Source organism: Hoplias malabaricus, chromosome 17 (assembly GCF_029633855.1).
Source record: "Hoplias malabaricus isolate fHopMal1 chromosome 17, fHopMal1.hap1, whole genome shotgun sequence".
Lineage (NCBI taxonomy): Eukaryota > Metazoa > Chordata > Actinopteri > Characiformes > Erythrinidae > Hoplias > Hoplias malabaricus.
In genome coordinates, this window is record NC_089816.1 from 16414436 (window position 1) to 16438168 (window position 23733).

General features: G+C 40.3%; 1 protein-coding gene across 2 annotated transcripts in view; it reads left to right on the plus strand.

Annotated features, from left to right (window-relative positions):
* Positions 1 to 23733, plus strand: part of tead1a (TEA domain family member 1a) — a 52596-nt gene that overhangs the window by 22756 nt on the left and 6107 nt on the right. For both annotated transcript variants that reach the window (XM_066649207.1, XM_066649206.1), the window contains 7 exons: positions 12694 to 12758; positions 12909 to 12971; positions 19000 to 19134; positions 19410 to 19450; positions 20662 to 20717; positions 20833 to 20957; positions 21977 to 22150. In XM_066649207.1, coding sequence (XP_066505304.1) covers positions 12694 to 12758; positions 12909 to 12971; positions 19000 to 19134; positions 19410 to 19450; positions 20662 to 20717; positions 20833 to 20957; positions 21977 to 22150 — 659 coding nt within the window. The remainder of the gene's footprint in view (positions 1 to 12693; positions 12759 to 12908; positions 12972 to 18999; positions 19135 to 19409; positions 19451 to 20661; positions 20718 to 20832; positions 20958 to 21976; positions 22151 to 23733) is intronic.

Sequence of the window (23733 nt, forward strand, 5' to 3'; positions counted from 1 at the left end):
TGCGAACTTGTCCAATCTTCTTCTCATGCTTTAAAATAGAATAACAATCTTTTCTTTCCCAGGGTCATTTGCTATGAAAGGAGAAAAAACACTACTTGAATTGGAATTGTTGACCGTGTCTGAATCATTTTTGTTTAACTTAGAAGACATATTAAGTGAATAAAATGACATTGAAAATCTTGTCACGACTACAGTAAATAAATCAGGATCAATTAACCATTTCACAGCAGTATACTCAGGAGGACTAAATCTCCATTATACATTATACAGAAAGTGCACAATTGGTAGAAGGAGCCACTTTTACATTGTTTATTCTGTCTAAGTTAATTGGTGGCCATGGTACTTTCACTGATGCACTCAGGAAAAGCAGTGTCTGATATTGAATTTGCCTAGTTGAATAAAGGACCATCCTTTGAAAGCTTAGCTTTCATCTTAACCCGAGGATATCAAAGTTCTCTTTAAAACATTGTCTTGGTAGAAGGCCAAGGGTTGTGTTTGTATTCCGCCACAGCACATTCGAACGTGGGTCCTGAGTGCCCTCACTCACTCGTTCTTCCTGCTCTATGTAGATAATTAGCAATCATCTCTATAGCAACTGGCTCTCACTTCAAAACAATGTGTCATCCTCCCCTTATACTGAGGCTTATCTAGCTGTTTACCTGAGGGGCTGAGCTTATCTTTCTGTTTACCTGAGGGGCCCTCCTCTGTGCCCAAGTGGCATTAGATGGGTGATTTCATGCCAACTTCAGAGTTTAGTGCTGAGGAGGCTGAAAACCACAGCAACAGCTGCAGAGTGGACGTTCCATCCAGCAGCTGGACGAGCGGGTGACCTCAACTGACCACACACCCTACACACAAAACCTTATTGCCATCACCAAGGAAAGGTTTATTTTTTTTTTTCCCTCTCTCTTTCTTTGTCCACCCTTCATGCAGTAGTGGGCCTGCTGTTTTTTCCGCTTTCAAGCTGCAAGCTCACCATAACCTGCAAATAGCCTTTGTCTTTGTGGAACATATGTCACAAGATTTTTTCCCCCCTTTTGAGATAATTAGCGCATTTCTTTTGTCAGCATGGCTATCGGAAGCTACTGTTGTACTGCTTTTGTGAGTGATTAACCCGGGAGGAGAAAGCATGCCTTAATTAGATTTGACAGTCTCCTACCGAGGCTGATGAAGGACTGATTTAATCTTAGTGCTTCCACTCGAGAAATGAACCGCCCTCAGAGGAGTCTCAGCTATGCTGTGAGTCTAGTCTGGGCTCCTATGGACAAAGTTCATTTGACTGTCCATAGGATCTGAACCTCGCTCTGTGTAATTTAATTAGACTAATAAAATGGCCTCGGGATTCGGGTGTGTTTGAAATGTCTCTCATAGCGGAAGGTTTTATTTGTGCTGTATCGAGTTAATCAGCAGTTAAATCACTCGTGGAACATTCTACAAACTTTAATTGCAGATTCTGACCACTTTGTGTTGTACTTCATGAGAGAAGCATGATGTGATTAATATATTCATTCATTCATTCATTCATTCATTGTCTTTACCCTCTTATCCAGTTCAGGGTCACGGTGGGTCCAGAGCCTACCTGGAATCACTGGGCACACACCCTGGAGGGGGTTCCAGTCCTTCTCAGGGCAACACACACACTCACACATTCACTCACACCTACGGACACATTTGTGTCGCCAATCCACTTACTAACCGAAGGAAACCCACACGCGCACACACTCCTCACAGACAGTTACCCGGAGTGGGACTGGAAACCACAACCTACTGGAGCTGCATGAATGTGACACTGCCTGCTGCGCCACCGTGCCGTCCATGTGATCAATATAGTCACATTAAAAAATATTATTTTATTTAGAAGGGTACAGAAGTGTGTGAGTTTATTTGATTCCCCAGAACTAACAAAAAATAAAAGCGCTATTGTAATGCAGTTTCAAGGGTAAGGCGGTGTATTATCTCTAGTCTATAACTAAAACATGGGCATGTTTTTAAATAAAGTGTAGTGATTAATGTACACCGGTGCTACAATCATGCAGACTTTACATATTGAACACAGAGACCTTTATCCCAATCAACACAAAAATAAAAGGATACACTAGCGACTCTGTAGCTTCTTCTCAAAGTCCCTAAGTGTTTTGTTTGTGGGTGTGAGAGAGAGAGAGAATGGGCAGGCAGATTCAGAACTCAATGCAGTCATGCATCCATCCATTATCTGTAACCCTTATCCAGTTCAGGGTCGTGTTGGGTTCAGAGCCTACCTTGAATCATTGGGCGCAAGGTGGAAATACACCCTGGAGGGGGGTGGGGGCGCCAGTCCTTCTCAGGGCAACACACACACTCACACATTCACTCACACCTATGGTCACTTTTGAGTCGCCAATCAACCCCGCCAATTTTGGACTGTGGGAGGAAACCGGAACACCCAGAGGAAACCCACGCAGACACAAGGAGAACACACCACACCCCTTACAGACAGTCACCCGGAGGAAACCCACGCAGACACAGGGAGAACACACCACACTCCTCACAGACAGTCACCCGGAGGAAACCCACACAGACACAGGGAGAACACACCAAACTCCTCACAGACAGTCACCCGGAGCAGGAATCGAACCCACAACCTCCAGGTCCCTGGAGCTGTGTGACTGCGACGCTACCTGCTGCTCACCCTTAATGCAGTCAATAATATTCAAATAAAAACAAAAATCTGCACAAATGGAGGGAGTGTTCACAAGTATTCGCAGAATAGCTTAGCAGTTTGTTAGTCTGGCAAAGTTAAATGTGTTCAAAACACAGATTTAAACACACCAACGTTCAACTGTGAAGGTGGTGGTAGCAAAAGATAAAAATGCAAACAAAATAGCACCAGACAACATAAAAGTCCTAAACACTCCAAATCTGTCTGAATCTTCTCTAACCAAGGGAGGAGTGTAGACATTGGCATCTCTATAGATTCATTCCCAGCTGAACTGTAAATTCACCATTACAGTAATCCCTCGCTACTTCACGGTTCATCTTTCGCGGATTCGCTACTTCACTGATTTTTTCAAGGGGGCTTATGGCCAGTGAGAAAAATATATCATTTATCATTTACATGTATTGTTCATGTCCACATCGGAGTGAAATTTACTTGCGCTAAATCACAGCTTAGGAATTACTCTATTAAAGAAACTGGTAATATCCTACCAGTTTCTTTAATAGAGTAATTCCTAAGCTGTGATTTAGCGCAAGTAAATTTCACATGTATTTCCAGCTGAAAAACATTATAGAATGACTGTTTAATGCAAAGGGTGGGTTGTTAACAGCACAGGGAGGGTTTTAAAAGTCCCAATACTCGTTAAATACATAAAAATTACTTTCCTCTACGGAAATTTGTTTTTCGTGGGTGGTCTTGGAACGCATCCCCCGCGACAAACAAGGGATCACTGTATTGTCATTTCCACTGACCTGTAATAGCAAAAAATAATGCTTACATTTTGAGTATTATCATTTCAGTGAAATATATATACATTAATCTCGTCTACCTTTAAAGTAATAAGAATATAAACAGTAATATTACAACGCCTAATATTATACGCCCTAATAATTTACCAGTGGGTGCACATATATTTCATATGATATCTTGTGTCAATTAGTTTTAGTGTCAAGTCTATAATGTTGTTACTTTGTACAATTTCCCATGAAAATTTTCAGCAGATGAACACTGATTTCTCTTCTTATGAGACTGGATAAAATAAGCTATTTAAAAAAAATTTTTTTTTTTCTGGCAGAGATATGGGAGCTTTTATTCTATCTTCTAGCTTTTGAATTGCTGAATTAAACTGGGAGACTCGCTGTGTATGAAAGAACCTAAGAAAGTGCTTGTGGAAATGCATGGGGAATTGCTTTTTGATGAGAACTGTATTGTGGCTTAGAGAAGAAGCATTTTATTTTTAAGTTGAAGAAGTCTTCACTTTTCAGAATAGGCCTCAGGGCCACCCTGACAAAACCTATGTATATTCTGTGTGTGTGTGTGTGTGTGTGTGTACTCGTACGCGTATTTATGCTTAGAAAAAAGCACTTGGCTTCTTTTGTGTCACAGAAAATGGGGTCAGGTGGTAGGTCATTTTTTTACTGTATTCTTTAAAATAAGCCATTTTCTACCCCCAGTGGACATTGTTGTGAACTTGGGTGGACTACTAAGGGTGTGGGTTCACTGGAGACAGGTGTGTTAGACTTATATACAGGCTTTACAGTGGCCAGTTTCAGTGTGAAGAATACTTTTCTTTTTGCTTTTTTCCTTTCCCAGTACATTAGTACGTGTTCCTTTTGCTTAGCTAAATATCATGATAGTAGTCGTTATGGTAATTACATCAAGGTATGTTTTGTTGTTTAGTTTTCTTTACTAACTCACAAACACCTTGCATTAGAGCAAAACAGATATAGTGTGGGCAAGTATCAGTAGGGAGGTAAATTACTTGAATGGGTGTCTGATTTAATGTGGCTATGAGTCAAACAAAGATGGCGTAGGTGTCACTGCGACGCAGCTTCAGGTTCTCAAAGTCCTGGGTTTGTTCCTCACCTTGGGTCACTGTCTATGAGGAGTTTGGTGTGTTTTCTCTGTCTCTGTGTGGGTTTCCTCCGGGTGCTTCTGTTTCCTCACCTAGTCCAAAAAAGGCTGAAAGGTGGAATGGTTGTGTAAAATAGTTTTAGGGTGTGTGTGTGAGAGAGAGAGAGAGAGAGAGAGACTAGGTTGTTGTGATGGACTGGCACCCTCTCCATTGTGTGTTCCTGCCCAGTGATTTTCAGTAGGCTTTGGACCAACCACAATTTGATCAGGAGGAAGTGGCTATATATATATATATATATATATATATATATATATATATATATATATATATATATATATATATATATATATATATATATATATTGTAAGTGTTAAATCCCTCTAATAAACTTGGGACATCCTGTTCTTGATTCATTGTTCAGAGCCCTGTAAATACTTGTGATCATTATTTTGCATGTACTTTTCTGTGCTCTTTCCAGATCAGGTCATATCTCTGTTCAGCAGCAATAAAGTAATAGCAGGAGGCTGGACTGATCTGATGCGATAGAGTCTGCTTCTTCCTAACCTCAAAGTTAGAGATGGATAACTGCCTACAGCTTGATGACTGAAATAGAAACTAATATCTTGATTCCTGTATTACGTCATTGGATTCCTCCAGCCAGCTAGTCATTTGGCCTGACATATTTCAACAGTAGATTCAAACTTTGCTGGTCGTCTCTCACAATGGTGATACAGTGACACAAATACCAAAACATCAATCAGCGTGAATATTATTAACAATTCACGTTAAACAGTAACATATATTTTTAGAATTGAGTTCCTCAGAACTATGTTTGTGTCCTCTCATAATGAAAGACGTAGGCGTTAGACCAGTAACATGACACAGTCAGGTACAGTTCCACAAGACACAGTCACAAACTTTGTTCTCTTCAGCTGAATCTTTTGGATCAGATAATTTGCATTTGTAATGTATTGACACACCCCCCATGATTTTAAAAATAATTTTAGAAAATAAAAGGAGGTTTCATTTTCAGAGAGAGGCAGAGGCCTTTCAGGGCAGTTTGGATTTTCCATGTGTGATTTCCAGCAGACTGGTGTGATGTTTCCAGTCAGTATGCCATGTTACCAAATACACAAAAAACATGCACATACACACACACACACACATACATACACAGGAAGCATGCTTAATTGCCCTTATTTCAGAAAATTACTCCAGACCAACCATTCAGCCATGGTGTGTTGATCTGTGCTGGCTGTGGGAGGAGGAATGCCCCTCCAATACAGCAGCTCCAGAGGAAGGAAATCTTGTTTGTAAGTGTAAACTGGCCATGAAACTTTCTTGGCATCATGACAGTATGTGTATGTAAGGCAACGGAGTTAGGACTATTATTGATTTTTGACCACTTGACATCTTGGTATAAGAGATTCTATGGTTAACATTTAGCAATACATGGCAGTCTTACGGTGGATGATTTTTCATTCAGGATCTTTTAAAGACAAAGTTCACAACTGTAATCAAAAAACAATTTTTGATTAAAACAAATTATCAAAAATAATTTTTTGATAAAAAAAAATTATTGCGTGCTGGAAACCAGTCTAATGTGTTTATGAAGCCTCATTGTCTGTAAAATTGAGTCAGTTGAGTCAGTCATGATAGGGTCATTGTATATTCTTAGTTTACTGTGGAGAGTCAGACCAGAGTGAGATATACTGCTGTGTAAATGTTGCAGAGTTCAGAGCCGTTATTCTGATGAGTTGTGCTGCCTTGTGGAAATCTGCTACTTTGCAGCTGTGTGCATGCTTAGATCAAAATTTTTAATGTGTCCGTGTGTTTTTCATGTTAAATATGTTTTTTTCCGGTGCGTTACACAATTGTCTTTTGCTGTTATTATTTGCTTGAGTTTTTTTTATTATTTATTTACTTACTTACTTACTTACCATTGTAGTCATTCTGGACGGCACTGTGGTGCAGCAGGTAGTGTCACAGTCACACGGCTCCAGGGACCTGGAAGTTGTGGGTTCAAGTCCTGCTCCGGGCGACTGTCTGTGAGGAGTTTGGTGTGTTCTCCCTGTGTCTGCGTGGGTTTCCTCCGGGTGACTGTCTGTGAGTAGTGTGGTGTGTTCTCCCTGTGTCTGTGTGGGTTTCCTCCGGGTGACTGTCTGTGAGGAGTGTGGTGTTTTCTCTCTGTGTCTGTGTGGGTTTTGTCCGGGTGACTGTCTGTGAGGAGTGTGGTGTGTTCTCCCTGTGTCTGCGTGGGTTTCCTCCGGGTGACTGTCTGTGAGGAGTGTGGTGTGTTCTCCCTGTGTCTGTGTGGGTTTCCTCTGGGTGACTGTCTGTGAGGAGTGTGGTGTGTTCTCCCTGTGTCTGTGTGGGTTTTGTCCGGTTGACTGTCTTTTAGGAGTGTGGTGTGTTCTCCCTGTGTCTGCGTGGGTTTCTTCCGGGTGCTCCGGTTTCCTCCTACGGTCCAAAAACACACGTGGGTAGGTGGATTGGTGACTCAAAAGGTGTCTGTGTGTGTGAGTGAATGTATGACTGTGTGTGTTGCCCTGTGAAGGACTGCCGCCCCATTGTCCGCCACCGTCCTGCTGAGCTTGTGAACAGCTGAGAACGCACATGGCATCTTGCCTAACAGCACCAGAAACACACAAAAATGGGGCGTGTTCCTGCTTTATTTCCCATTTTTTATTCATATTAAACGCTGTAAATGACCCTATCAAGCTCCACTGGGCAATAACTTTATATTTGAAGCTTTGAGCTCTTTCTTGATTTACTTAACCTCGACACACCCACGTTCATGCTGAAAAACCAGATCTTCTTTGGTTCCAGCTGGGGACAAACTTTTCTGGTTCGCAAACCAGTTTATGTCGGTGGAAACACTCCAAACGGTTCCAAATTTAATTTGTGAACTGGAACCATTCTGGTTCCTTGTTGGTGGAAAAGTACTATCAGAGATACAATGGAGATTCAGGTAATTAACAATGCTAGTTCATGTTTCTTTTACCTGACTCTCCATCGTATCCCTGGCTGGAAGCACCATGACGGAGTTTTGGAGGCGTTTACCAACAGCGTGCCAAAGTTCAGTGAAAGCAACAAATCAGTGTTCTGATTACATTTGTGAGTAATGTTTTACAAGCTCAAAATCTTTTTGATTCTTTTATATATATGTATATATATATATATATATATATATATATATATATATATATATATATATATATATATATATATATTCTGGAACGTTTAGGACTTCCCGTCATGGGTTTGTGCCATCTGAATAGGGGCTGCGGATGGAGGGGTCTCATCATGTAACATCATGTGATCATCATGTTTACAAAGGATAGCTGTTTAACTTCAATCAAATAGTCACAGGCGTGTCTGTATGTGCATGTATATGTTTGGAGTTTGCGTGAAAGGCTTTATTTGGCCAGGGGCACATACCCATTCTGAGTTCTGCTCTGAGAGAAACGAGTGCAGTATATCTGAATTCCAAGTGATGTGGGATTGTCCAGACCACTAGATGATCATGGAGGCTAAACTTTACACCCTTTGGCATTTCTTATTTTTACTCTGCTTCTGCCTGTGTTCAAAGTCAACAGATAGATACTATCAAATGTCTTGATTTTTTTCGATTGATGTAAAATGCCAGGAAGTTATTAGAGGGTCTTAAACTAGGATTTAAACTGTTGTCTGTCCCCCAACAATATTCCCGGATCGTACTTGATGTTAGCCATGTAATGTGATGTGGAACGTGTTCAACCACTTCTCTCTGCTGAATCAGATATATCCAGAGACGTGGCATGATGTAATTAACATCTGTTTTACCAACTGTTTGTTCAGTTCAACTATGTCATTTTTTTTTTTACTGATCAGCTTACTGAAATATAAAATACAGATCAGTAAATCTGAGTTACCCTGAGATAACTCACATACCTCACCCTTACCATGAGTTTCACATACAAATCCCTGGTTAAACTGTGGGATGAGTGATAGTCAGAATTGTCTTCATCTGTTATGACATTAGCCTGGTCATATCTTATGACATCTAGAGGTTTACCACCATTAAAACTGGAACCAACTTGTTCGGCAACACCAAATTTGTAAAGTCCATTCCTGAGACTTGGACCTCCTACTGAAATGCACTGCATTAATGGCTTAGTGCATTATTATGTTAATAGAGCCTGAGACCTTTAAGCGATCCATCAGGGCTGGCAGGTCGACAGGACCATTGTCAGTAGCATTTAGCCTTCTCTCCTAGATGGCCAGCTCTGATGCTGAGATCTTTAACATGAGAGGTTTGACAGGCTAATAGTACATCGGCATGGACATGTAGATTTTAATATATAGTTTATGAGGGTTACATAGTTAAATGTGCCTCAAGATATTTGCCTTGAAAAATATTTGATTGTTTCAGAACAAATATTTATTGTTTAATCCCTATGCTACGATCTAAGACATAATCTTATACAAGGTGGAAGTTCAAAACTAGCTTCCTCTTGCCTTTCTTTTTTTGGCCTGTAATTGAAGTATGTCGTTAACAACTAAGGTCCCACCCCGGGCAGGGCTGCAGTTGCGGTCCTGACAATTCCTAAGAAATGAAAATGGAAATGACCATCTGAAGACCATGAAACAAGAAGATATTTTTATTGGCCCTTCAGTGATCAGTGGCTGTTCCCTCACTGTGAGTGTTTTTTTCTTCACTGAGCCTGGTAAGGAGAAAGACATTATACTGAAAAGCCACATTAAGCATGTATGTGTGTCTGTGTGTGTGTGTGGCATGTATGAGATTTGAGCCACAAACTGGGCTTTCCTTCAGCTACTGACATCACGCTTGTTCTGTAATGCTCCATGGGATTGTGGTCAAAACTCTTTTTAAAACAAGCAATTACTGGAAACGAGACTTTCATTTGTGTTAACCTACATCAAAGAAGCAAGCAAACAGAGTCAGGAAAAGACATTAAAGTCAATTATTACAGAGGGACAAGATACTTTTATTAATATTATTGACATGACACAGGTTTGGTGGTGCCTGGTCCTTTGACTAAAAAATAGACCCTGTCTAAGAATGTCAGTTTTGCAGGTTAAAAGCATTTTACGCAGGTTCTGAGTATCTCAACAAGGGTTTGCCCACTGCATCTCCACGGGATGTTTTTGCATCTGTGAGTGCCCTGAGATACTTCAGGGTCACACCAGGTCAGCTTGAGTTCCATCAATCAGCCTAGTTTTGACTGTGAACAGTGGGAGTTCCCTAGGCCTCCATACAAGACCCTTTACTCATTGCTGAACAAGCACATCTCAGAGCAGTGTTTTGCTGTTTTGATCTGATGATCTTTGACTCCTGGCATATTCAGCAGCTCTTTGTGGTCTGGCCTCCACCTGCACAGGTCTTGACCCACAGCTTTTACCCTTTCGCTCCTAAGGAATGCAAGCCATCCTGAAGACCTCTCAACTTCACCATGGCCACTTCAGCTTGTCGGTTCCACTGAATTCTTCTTCAGCTTCAAACTTTGGTGCTCAGTACGCCCTGATGTTTCAGGGCACTTTTTGTGTTTCTTGTTCACAGTCCTGTTAAGGGCTGTGAGAAACAATTCATGACTCCAGTATTGCATCAGTTTTGACTCATTTAGAACCTCTGAGGTTTCCAGTAACTCCTTGAGTTCCAGTGGGCAGTCATTGGCTGGATGTGGTTATTTTGGATCATATGTCTAAAATCTCCTTAACCACTGTTATTCTCATGCAGAACTCAGTTTTTATTATCATAATATTTGCTGTATGTAACTACACTTTCAGCTATTTTCCCATTTCAGTTTATGATGTGTCCTTTCAGGAGAAAACAAATGTTTTTCTTTTTGGACTAGATGTGATCTAATTGTTATTGCCCATGGTTTATTACTATAAAACATTTAGATTTGTTCTGCATGATCTTTACTGTGTAAGTAAATAAGGGTTTAACTTGAGTTAAATTTATTTTGACTGTAAGATGCTGAGGGCGGCACGGTGTCGCAGCAGGTAGTGTCGCAGTCACACAGCTCCAGGGGCCTGGAGGTTGTGGGTGTGGTGTGTTCTCCCTGTCTCTGCGTGGGTTACCTTCGTGTTACTGTCTGTGAGGAGTTGGTGTGTTCTCCCTGTCTCTGCGTGGGTTACCTCCAGGTGACTGTCTGTGAGGAGTTAGTGTGTTCTCCCCGTGTCCGTGTGGGTTTCCTCCGGGTGCTTCGGTTTCCTCCCACAGTCCAAAAACACACGTTGGTTGGTGGATTGGTGACTCAAAAGTGAGTGTGTGAGTGAATGTGTGAGTTGCACTGTGAAGGACTGGCGCCCCCTCCAGGGGATATTCCTGCCTTGCGCCCAATGATTCCAGGTAGGCTCTGGACACAGATAATGGGCTTACAGATAATGAATGAATGAATTCTTGTGAATCAGCTTCCTGTGTCATACACAAAATTTTGAAATGTAGTGCGCATGTGTTCGTTTATTTATTTATTTTCAAGCAGGGACATTTTTGTTTTTTGCTTCATCAGTATTTGACAGTCAACATTTTTGTCTTAAACATATATTTTTTTAAACAATTAGGCTTTTACTTTCACTTTTACAAAAGTTAATTATGAAGGTCTCCAATTAAATTAACTCTTTTATAGCAGTGCGCCCACTGCGTCCAAAATATAATCAAACATTTCTAGCTATAAACTGCCCTCAAGCCAATAAAACTATCTTCAAGCTAATGAAACAGCATAATTGCTAATTGCAGGCCTGTACATTTTTACTGTATATTATACAAGCAATCTGAATAATCACGGTCAACAATACATTGTTGTGTATAATGGCTATGGTTTAATAGCTCAGTGTCTGTTAATTGCAATTTTAGTATGTTTTTAGTTGCAGTATCAATGATTAGTTAGTTCTGCTTTGTGTGGCCTGTACTCTACACCACTCACACACAGTATAAAGCACTTCTCTACACACACACACACACACACACACACACTCCCCCTGGTCTCTCTCTCTCTCTCTCTCTCTCTCTCTCTCTCTCTCTCTCTCTCTCTCTCATGCTCTCTTTTACACACACACATAATTTCTAATCCTCTCCATCTCTCTCTCTCTCTCTCTCTCTCTCTCTCTCTCTCATGCTCTCTTTTACACACACACATAATTTCTAATCCTCTCCATCTCTCTCTCTCTCCCTTGCCCTGGTCTCACTCTCTCTGGAGGTTGTTTTGCAGCCTTGCCAAGTCCAGCTGAGCATGTTTTCAAGCGGCTGAAAAGAATGAATTATGCAGCAGTAAGCATGCTTACAGCCGGCCATTTGGTGGCCCTTTGATCTAAACGCAGGACGTGCATGAATGCCCTGTATTGTGGTGTTATGTGTACTGTGTGTGTGTGTGTGTGTGTAAGAAAGAATAGAGAGGCCCAGGTCTGGACTATAGCAGATTACAGTACAGGCACGCTGGGTAAAGGCTAGCTGGGAAAAAATCCCCAGGTGCTGTTTGTTGGCCTGGTGTCACATAATGTCCTTACTGTCCCAAAAAGTGCTCCCTTAGAGAGCTGCATAACGGGAAACACTCAACACACCTGTTAGGATAGTGTGTGTGTGTGTTTATTTATTTGTGTGTGTTTGTTTGTTGACAAATTTGGGATGAATCTAAGCTTGGAGATAGAATTTAAACATTATATATATATATATCACTCTGTAAATGGAGTACAGTGGGAAATCTGATTAGCTGTCAATAATATTATTTCTAAACAAAAGAAATATTAAGTACCTCTTTAAGAAACATTACACAGGAACCTCCATAACTAAATCATAACGTAATTTCATTTTCCCGTCTATCGACTTTATTACTGATTTTATCTTGCCCTTTTTTAAGTCCGGTTCAGTCCTCATTCATGTTCCTTTGAGTCTGTGTGTGTTCTGTAAGAAATTGTTTGTGTGTTTATTTGGATTTCATGTCAGAACCAGTGCAGGTTCCTCTTTAAGTATTCGTAGATCAACAGTGTTATGTGGTTGGTTGAGTTCATCACAAACATTTTAATGTAATATTTTGACTTATTATTAACTTTAAGATTATTGTTAATGGCAATTTACATTTACCTTGTGTACATTGTGCAGTGAATGTGCCATACACTTAGCAGTTTCTTCTCTCTGCAGGTCGTAATGAACTGATAGCCAGATACATCAAACTGAGGACAGGAAAGACAAGGACGAGGAAACAGGTTTGTGCTCTGGGGATGAAATGTTCCCACTTTTGTAGAAGAATGATTGAAGGTTAATTTTTTGTAATTACAGCCAGCAGATTCATAACCGAGCATTAGAAAAAAAAAAAGTATTCATAAGACTGATTATATTTTTGTCTTGTGTGTCAGGTTTCCAGTCACATTCAGGTTCTTGCCAGACGAAAGTCCAGAGAACTTCATGCTAAACTAAAGGTAAGTGTGAGTTTTCATTCTGGCATCGACTAGTTTTTGAATGTAATGTAAAGTGGGATAAAGATCATACAGTTTTTGTTTGTTTGTTTGTTTTTTAATGTGTAAATGAAATTTTCTATCTGTATTTTGTAGCAATGGTCAGGTCATTTTTACTATTATTATTATTGTTGTTGTTGTTTATTTATTTTTAATTCCCTTTATTTTAACCTTGTGTTTAAAGCAGTATAAGCAAAAGTTGGTTCATTACATGTTTTTACACATACTCCAGACCAGCTGCTCTCATTAAAGGAAAAGGAGGACAACCAAATACCAAGAAATTCTCAAATTCAATTAAAGAGTTTTCAGTCAAAATATGTTCTGATAAAATTGAAATATTTTTATTAGATGTAGACCAGTGTGTGTGGGTGTGTGACTGTGAAAGAATGCCCTGCTGCTTGGCTGTGTGTAACCCAGATTCATTGTGTGTGTTGGCGCCCTGCTCAGTATGTGCTCTCCCGGCTCTAACTTCTTTTCTTCTGCATGTTTGTTTGTCCCCTGCTTCCTTCCTGTTCTCTGCAAAAGTGTATTTGTTTTGGAAGGAGCTGCACTGTGTGGGGGGGTGAATCGTTTAACATGGACACTGCTTATGGTGTCATAGTTTGGTTCTGTTTTATAATAAATGTAGCCTGTAGTAGTGAAGATGATGAAAAAACAAAAAAAAACAACACCAACAAAAGAAAACAAACACCTAGATTATTGTTCATCAGCAATTAAACTCTTTCCTTCCTTTATGATAGTGACAGGAAGTGGACTGTGCCCTCATAGACCATTTAAACACAGCACACAATTTTTTTAAACTAAGGTTTACTCTAAATACAATCTTTTATACATCTTTTGATGCTAAGAATGATGTAGAACTACAGCTAAAATATAGTAAGTTTGTTGGGAAAAAAATCACTGCATACGTAATTTCTTTTGTAATACCTTGTCATTTCTATTGTAGCAAACCTGCTAAACAATTTAGTTGTTACAGTGTTCCATCATGTCCTATGGCACCCTACAGTTCACATCCTGGAATCAGTGGTGTGTTCTGTTTGGACATGGATGTTAGTGGAAGAATGAACTAGAATAGACAGGAATCTCCATGTATGTATGAGAATATGCGACAGAAAAAAATGATATTTCTACAAAACTCTCACTCTGAAAGTGCAATGTGGATAGGAAAGGGCATGTCTTTCAGATATTGCTGTAGTTGCTTATGGTATTTTGAGGTACTTCGTAAATAACTTGTTGTGGGTGTCCTGTTTTCATAGGTGAGGGCAAGGTTGTTGGTGACTAATTTGTAATAAAATTAAAAAATAAAATAAAACGGTATTTTAACAGGGTGACTGCATACATACCAACCAATGTTTAAAACTTCCTGTATAACTTCCTTTGACTGTATAAATGATACAGGCCTTTTAATCAGCCTTTTAATTACAGGTTAACAAATCTTAAGCAAAACTCAAGTAACCCTGCATGAATGCAGCGCAGTTACTGTTCAATTCCATTTCAGTTCTTTGCAATCAATAGTAATTCAGTCACTTCAGCTTATGAGCTGGACCAACACATTGCCGCTCATTAAGGCAGTCTAAGCAGACCGTGCATGTGAGTAATTTAATTAATCTCCAGAATTAATGATGAATTGAAGGATTTGACCATAAAACCTAAGAGGCAAGGCTTTCAGCACAGACAGTGCACTATAACATGGCAGTGCTGTATTAAAAGAGCTGTAATTAAGGCTTGAGGCTTATCAGAGACCCTTTCTGCCTTTCCTGATTCCTTTTTCAGAATGACCTCTTGCTGTACATGATAACTGCATAACAGTATGTGGCTCTGGCTTTAACAAGCGCCAACTCCAAACAAGATGGGGTGCTCTTCAAAATGTAAATAAAAACAAAAATGATGTGCAAGTCATTCAAACGCTAGAATTAATAATTAAAAATATTTAAACTGATGCCTGCAACACATTTCAGAAAATTTGGGACAGGGATGTGTTCACCACTGTGATGCAACACCTCTTCTTTTAACAACACTCTGTAAACCTTTAGGAATTGAGGGGACCAATTACTAGATTTTTTTTTAAATTAAACTGTTTTCCCATTTTTGCTTGTTAAAGGATTTCAGCTGCTCAACAGCTATGTTACAAGCATTATAAAGTTTTTTTTTTTTTTTTTTTTTTTTTTTTTTTCACCAGGCACTAATTGTTTTTCAATTGGTGAGAGGTCTGGACTAATTTAGCACCTGGTTGCTATTACTGAGGACCCATGTTTTTGTAAGCCATGCAAAATGTAGATTGGCTTTATATGACTGAAATAAGCAAGGCTTTCCATAAAAAAGACGTTGTCTGGATGGCAGAATGTTGAGTCCTTTTAATGGTATCACACTGCAAGTCACAAATGCTATGTGAATTAACCCCTTTGCCAGCATGGATGCATTATTTGAACTGTGGCCTTGTGATCCCTCTGCTCTTTAACCCACAGCGTCCATGAGTTCCAAAAATAATTTCAAGTTTTGATTTGTCAGAGCAAAGGACTCTTTTCAGCTTCACCTCAGTCCATCTTAAATGAGCTCAGGCCCAGAGAAGGAGGCAGAGTTTCTGGATCTTGTTCCTATATTATTTTGTCTTTTGTTCTAGCATTTGTTTTAACTTGCATTTGAAGGGTTTCTGGACCATGTGATTTTCACTACATAAACATTTTTTTTTATTCAGTGCCACCTGAGCTCTCGAAGGCCGCAGCCAGACAAAATTTGTTTGTGCTCTGGGGATGAAATGTTCCCACTTTTGTAGAAGAATGATTGAAGGTTAATTTTTTGTAATTACAGCCAGCAGACAAAATTTGTTTTAGGCCTTATTCCTTGCATGTAGAAATGTATCTAATGTCTTTGAAGCTTTTAATAATAATATGCACTGTAAAAGATTAATTACCCAGGTTTTTTACTATTTTAAGTTAAAAAAGATTATTATAGAATTGTTGCATTATTTCCACAAACTTTCCTTCACATCTCTTTGAGATGCTCTTTTTAATGTTTAGTTTATTTTTAATGTCCTTGTTTGGAGCATTACACAACTTTACCAGTCTTTTTTCTCCTTCCAAATATTTTTACTGGCATCAAATTCAAAATGCACATTCATTTTTGAAAAAACAGTAACATTTTTGTTTTTACATTTGAAATATTGTCTTTAGTGTTCTCCCTGTGTCTGCGTGGGTTTCCTCCGGGTGACTGTCTGAGAGGAGTGTGGTGTGTTCTCTCTGTGTCTGCGTGGGGTTTCTCTGGCTGACTGTCTGTGAGGAGTGTGGTGTGTTCTCCCTGTGTCTGCGTGGGTCTCCTCCGGGTGACTGTCTGTGAGGAGTGTGGTGTGTTCTCCCTGTGTCTGCGTGGGTTTCCTCCGGGTGACTGTCTGTGAGGAGTGTGGTGTGTTTTCTGTGTCTGCGTGGGTTTCCTCCGTGTGACTGTCTGTGAGGAGTGTGGTGTGTTCTCTCTGTGTCTGCGTGGGTTTCCTCCGGGTGACTGTCTGTGAGGAGTGTGGTGTGTTCTCTCTGTGTCTGTGTGGGTTTTCTTTGGCTGACTGTCTGTGAGGAGTGTGGTGTGTTCTCTCTGTGTCTGTGTGGGTTTTCTTTGGCTGACTGTCTGTGAGGAGTGTGGTGTGTTCTCCCTGTGTCTGCGTGGGTTTCCTCCGGGTGCTCCGGTTTCCTCCCACGGTCCAAAAACACACGTTGGTAGGTGGATTGGCACCTCAAAAGTGTCCGTAGGTCTGATTGTGTGAGTTAATGTGTGTGTGTGTTGCCCGTGAAGGACTGGCGCCCCCTCCAGGGTGTATTCCCGCCTTGCGCCCAATGATTCCAGGTAGGCTCTGGACCCACCGCGACCCTGAACTGTATAAGGGTTACAGATAATGGATTAATGAATATTTATTTATTTTATAATATTTTCAGTTAAAAAAAAAAGGATTTAAATGATTTGCACATCATTGTGTTCTGTGGCTTCCTAGATTTTCTGGAAATGTGGTCTTTTGATTGTTGCTGCTGTTTTAGCTCTGGATTTTCTTAAAGGGGAATGTCTCCTGAAGCTACCTCACAGAAGGTTATTACATTAAGTGAATATGAATACACTTCCCAATAGCAGACAATGTTTGATGATATGTTTCAGTGATCTAACACTTTTTCTTAAAAACACATTCACAGTGGTAAGATACATGTGCAGCAGTGTAAAGCAGCAACCCCCAAAAATGTTTGTAGTCTGAATGTAGTCTGAAATAACTCTTTAAAACATAGGAATTAGATATTGTCTCTAATATTTAAATTACATTAGTGAAGAACTGCTTTAGGAAACCATGCGTAGTATTACGCAGTGTGATTAAAATGAGTCTAATCTGTTTGTGCACAGGTCACTAATTTGGTGAGTATTCTACCTAATTTATGCTGCTGCTTTGCTATTTGGTTTGTAGATGACCATAAGGCCTTTACTGTTCCACTAGGATGGACCCTTAGGTCTCACTGTATATCGCCTGCATTGCAACAGCATGCTTGACCCACAGATGCTTTGAAACCCTCTGACCGGCTGATGCTTTTTTGTTTTTGGGGTTTTTTTTGTTTGTTTTTTTTTATTTTTTTATTTTTTGCTGTTTTATCACTAGAAAACCTCAGCAGAGAATAGAACACTTAATGCTGGTATATTAATGCTGTGCTCAGGAGGTGAATGATAGCAGTTTATTTTGGAATTCAGATGTAAATGCAAAAATAAAGTGTGAGCTTTCTACTTCAGGAGTTTACATTCGTATAGAGCATTTTTCATAAGCATCTGAGTAGACTTTCCACTGCTTTAGCCTAATTCTCACAAAACTACAAGGTGTTTATAGTTTGTTTTTTAAATTAAGAGTGCATTTCTTAACAGAATGCCTTTGGGGATTTAACAGTAAGAGTGTTCTGTCTCCTTTGTGTAACAGCAAAAAAAGACAAGAGGTTTTCTTGTGAAAGCAGCAATGTGCTCCAGCTGACTCTACTCTGCTCTACAGTTATGCCCTGTATAACACAACAGGCCTGTGCTCATATCTCTCCAGTCTGGTCATAAACTTCCTCCATTTCCTGTACACTAAAAAGAGGGGAGAGGATGAATATGGTGCATGTTTCACTGACACCCGCATTGTATTTTTTCTCTCCCCTGTCCTTTGTGCTTTTGTTCTTTTTAATATATTCAGCAGCAAAGATGTGATCTCCAGGCAAGTCAAGATTGTAGCAGTTTCATTATTCATTTATCTCTGATCATGAGCTATTAAAATTATTAATTAATTCATTCATTTATTATCTTTAAACGCTTGTCCAGTTTAGGGTCGCGGTGGGTCCGGAGCCTACCCGGAATCACAGGGTGCAAGGCGGGAACACACCCTGGAGGGGGCGGCAGTCCTTCACAGTGGCGACACACTCTCATACTTTCACACCTACAGACACTTTTGAGTCACCAATCCACCTGTCATTATTAAATAGGCTTTCTTTTAAATTGAGTTTCACACTCTGTGGGTTAAATGAAAAACATATTTCGTATGTTCTATTAGATAAATCTGTAACAGTTTGTTGCCTGTTTAAATAAAATGAATCAAATAATGAGATGTGCGCAGCAGCATTCAAATACAAAACAAATGCACTATTCTCTCTCATGGTATTTAACTCCTAAAATGCCAAACTGATCCGCCAAGACCAGTATCCAATATTTGGGTGAATGTGTGATTTATTTCTTTATTTATTTATTTTCTTATTTGATGGTTACATGTTACTTTCTATACTGGGCAGAATTCTTATTGTTAAAGTGTGCATTTGTGCTGGGTTAGTACCCTACAGTGAATTGAATATATGCCCACTTGTCTTCCTGTCCCTGCATGTGGTGTATGTATTCTGTTGATAGCTCTTTCTGCTGCATCCCTCACAGCATAAAACACACACACACATGTACATACACACACACATGTACACACTCACACTCTGGTTAAAACCTTTTTCCTGTGTTGTTGAAGGATCAAAGCGTGAAGGACAAAGCGCTCCAGAGCATGGCGGCCATGTCTTCTGCACAGATCGTCTCGGCTACGGCTATCCACAACAAGCTGGGGCTGGCAGGCCTCCCTCAGCCAAGCTTCCCCGGAGCCCCAGGGGTAAGAGAAGACGTAGAAACACCCTAAGCCAGTCAGGCTCCTTCTCGTAATGACACCATGGACAAGGATTTACAGCATAAACATTTTAGACTGGAGCTGTGCTGTGTGTTTAAACACTGAGAGTAAATGCCCAGAAACACAGCAGCAGTTACATGGCATCTTTGTACTTACACTGACAAATGGAGGCATTTCTGCTGTGAGATGGGAGCCAGGTTGTGTTCTGCTGTTGTATGTAGTGTGACTGTATTTGTTTGTTTGTTTTTTTCCGGATCTAGTTTTGGCAGCTTTCAACAGGGCATCCAGGATCTTCACAAGAGTGAGTAAAACTGCCCTATTTGATATCTAGTGTAGGGCAGTCACTACATATTATAGCACTAATCATGTACATAAAAACCTTTCTGTCTCTGTCCCTTTACTGAATATCCTTGTACCTGTATCCTGTGTTCATCTAACTGAATTTATAAATATCTATAATCATAATGCAAGTTGGTAATCATTGTTGATTAATTGGCAAGATAAAATTTAAGTAATATATTTTTAAATTTAAAACTCAGGTAAAATAAAGTAAATGTGACAGGCCTTGTCTTTTGCTTTCATTCTGCTGATCGATAATGTCCGTTTTACGCACCAGCCATGACACACTGCAACTAGCATTCATTGGTTCATTAGACCAGTTTCTGCACTTTCTGATCGGTTCTAGCACAGTTTTCTAAATATATATTTAACCAACCAGAAATTCTGAAAGGGCGGCACGGTGGCGCAGCAGGTAGTGTCGCAGTCACACAGCTCCAGGGGCCTGGAGGTTGTGGGTTTGATTCCCGCTCTGGGTGACTGTCTGTGAGGAGTGTGGTGTGTTCTCTCTGTGTCTGCGTGGGTTTCCTCCGGGTGACTGTCTGTGAGGAGTGTTCTCCCTGTGTTTGTGTGGGTTTCCTCCAGGTGACTGTCTGTGTGGTGTGTTCTCACTGTGTCTGTGTGGGTTTCCCCTGGGTGACTGTCTGTGAGGAGTGTGGTGTGTTCTCCCTGTGTTTGTGTGTGTTTCCTCCAGGTGACTGTTTGTGAGGAGTGTGGTGTGTTCTCCCTGTGTTTGCGTGGGTTTCCTCTGGGTGACGGTCAGTGAGGAGTTTGGTGTGTTCTCCCTGTGTCTGTGTGGGTTTCCTCCAGGTGACTGTCTTTGAGGAGTGTGGTGTGTTCTTTCTGTGTCTGCGTGGGTTTCCTCCGGGTGCGCCGATTTCCTCCTACAGTCCAAAAACACACGTTGGTAGGTGGATTGGCGACTCAAAAGTGTCCGTGTGTGTGTGTGTGTTGCCCTGTGAAGGACTGGCGCCCCCTCCAGGGTGTATTTCCGCCTTGCGCCCAATGATTCTAGGTAGGCTCTGGACCCACCACGACCCTGAACTGGATAAGCGCTTACAGATAATGAATGAAATTCTGAAAGCAGATTCAGAGTGTAATTTAGCTTTAAGGACAGCAGGTTAGTGGAAAAAGTGTCTGGTGTTGTTTTGTAACTTGCTATAATTGTTTCCTCAGTGTCAAGCCATTTTCACAACAAGCCTACCCGGTTCAGACAGCCACAGCCATATCAGGTTTATAATTACTCTCACATTTTATGATTCATACTGTACATTTTATAAGATGACAGAAATATGAACAGAATCGTATTGAAAACAAGTGTGTATGTGTGTGTGTGTGTGTGTGTAGGTTTTGAATCTCCCACAACACCTGTAGCCACTCCACCAGCATGGCAGGGGCGCTCCATTGGCACAACCAAACTGCGGCTCGTAGAATTCTCTTCATTCCTGGAGCAGCAGAGAGACCCTGAGTCTGTGAGTACACACAAATATACACACGTACAATTGGACACAACAAAACATTGGACACATTTGGTCAGATTTTAAGTTTAAATGCTTTTCTACAGGAAATAAACACATATTCTAATCAATACAAAATACTGATCAAATATAATTTGATGTAGAGGATTTAGGAATGTAATTAATCTATACTTCAAATATGATTCATCATATTTCAATAAGCATCTGTTTGTAATAAATGGAAATGACACGGAACTAATTTGTCAGTGTGTTTGTTTACACAGATCACTCCTTCGCCCAAAGAAACGCTCCTTCTTTTTATATATTACCTAAATATATATAGAATGCCTGGCAAAATCTATAAAATGTCAATGTCAGAAGTCAAGGAACTGACCAGGTTTCTAAAAAAAAATCTAAACCTCACAATAAAAAAAAAAACATACAAGTAAGGGACATGCCCTCTAAACTTACACTGAAGGTAGAACTGGAGGTAGAACACTAGCTACGGCTTGTGTACTGAAAGTTGGCTCCCTCCTTCTAAAGCAGACTTCTGTGATCTATCACTTTGGCAGCATGCGTATGAAACCTCTGTCCCCTCTGATCTTGTGTGACAGCAGCTATTAATCTAGTGTATACAAGAGAAAGATGAAATGATTTGTGTTCTTGTTTCCTTTGTCATGGCACAAAGGTTCAAACTAGGCAATGGGAATTGGATCTTAGGGGTTTGAATTGTGTTATCAATGAAATCTGAAATGTTTCATTTCTCACGGTCACAGGTGTGTCCCACTACATTCAGGAACACACCTGTTTTTATAAAATTCTGTGTCCCAGTCTGATGTGGACGTCTTTTAAATACTTGGGCAGGTGTTGCATCACATGACTTAATCTAATATAAATCTGACCCATTTCAAGGAGACAAGTCTTGCGTTCTAAATGTAGTTTAAATATACAACATCTGTAAGAGGAATATTAATATATGCCTAAAAACATACATTAAATATTCTTGTCCGTCTGATTGCACTTTGTCTCCGCAGTACAACAAGCATCTGTTCGTACACATCGGTCAGACGAACCACTTACACAGTGACCCCCTACTGGAGTCTGTGGACATCCGCCAGATCTACGATAAATTTCCTGAGAAGAAAGGCGGCCTGAAAGATCTGTTTGCAAAGGGCCCCCAGAATGCCTTCTTCTTAATCAAGTTCTGGGTGAGTCAAGGCTGTAGGCTCTGTGTTGGTTACGTTACGGGTGAGAATCACTAGAGAATAAAGAGCACTATAGATTTTTGAGTTAAATTTAAATCAAATGCAATAGTAATTAGCAGATATTTTAAAAGAACTGTGATAATGATGTCAGTTTCCCTCCTTTATTCATTTAATTAACTAATTAATCAATGCTCCCTGGCGACCTGTGTGGCTGCATGTTCTTGATTATACAGCAGGCAGAACTTAGGGCACCCCAGGTCAAATAAACCTTGTGTGGATCTTCCGAGGATATTTAATTACACACACTTCTTAAAAGATCTTAAAGCACAGTTTGTGTTTAACCATATTAGGAGGATTAGCATGGAACCCTCTCTCACACACACACACACACACACATACATACATACATACACACACACACACACACACACACACACACACACACACACACACACACTTGCCTCTGTGCTAAAACAAACAAACATAAAGACTGTATTAACTCTTCACAGTCCGAGAGCTCTTTATTCATATTTATTTGAATAAAGAGGAAAATACTGCTACTTTTAATAAAAATTTAGCATGTAAATTAAATAATAATAAAAAAAATTATTCCACATCCTCCTTGTTACAGCAGTGTTATTTAACTGTAATGCAGTGGATTTACAGTGGTATGTTAATGTGTATTTGATCATGAGTGTGAAACAATGATAAAGGTGGTACAAAGGCAGAAGTATAGATTTCTTACACCATTAAATCTTAAGAGCTGATGTGGCAGTAAGACGATGAAAGGTGCTGTCTGGTCAGTGTTGTGCTTGCTGATGTGAGCAGTGGAGGGTTGTTGCGCACTGCTGTTGTAACAGCTTCGACTCTGCAGGCAATACAGAGGCTTTGTTTAAACACCTGCCTCACCGGGCCACAGGTGCTGCAGATCGGGGACCCAGAGAGCAGCGGTGACTTTCTCTCTCTCTCTCTCCCATCCTCCCTTCTTGTCTCTTAATCAGTCTCTCTCTCAGCCCCCCCCTCCTTGCTTCACTCACTTTTCCTTTTTCTCATTCCTGCATTCTATTTTCCATTAACTCTTTCTTACTATTTTTTTCCGCTAAGTCTCTCTTATGCTATCTGTCTTATATATCGGTCTGGCACAAACATGCTCACATACATTTTTTTCTTTCTTATTTTCCTCTGTCCCTGTCCCCAGTTTTCCCTCACCTTCCTCTCTTTTTCTGTTTGATTCTTTTTAACTGCACCCCCCCTCACCCCATCTGATTCTGTCCCTCCCCCTTTCAGACATGCTGTGGCACTCTGGCTCCTCTCTCTGGAGATTCACAATCATTACACCTTCAGAGTGGATGTTGACCCCTGCTTTTGGATTTACACAAGCCAGCAGGTGTATTCGGTGGGGATTAGATGTTAGATCTCAGTGATCTCATGTGATAGCTGATATGTGCAGGCACATGGATTACATGTTTAAGCAATGGGTATTGAGGGATGGAGAAATAATAAGTGCTTGTGGTAATTACCGTGATTAGAAATGAAACTATTTTCAAGACGTGTTTCATCAACATTGATACAGATTCCGAGCACAA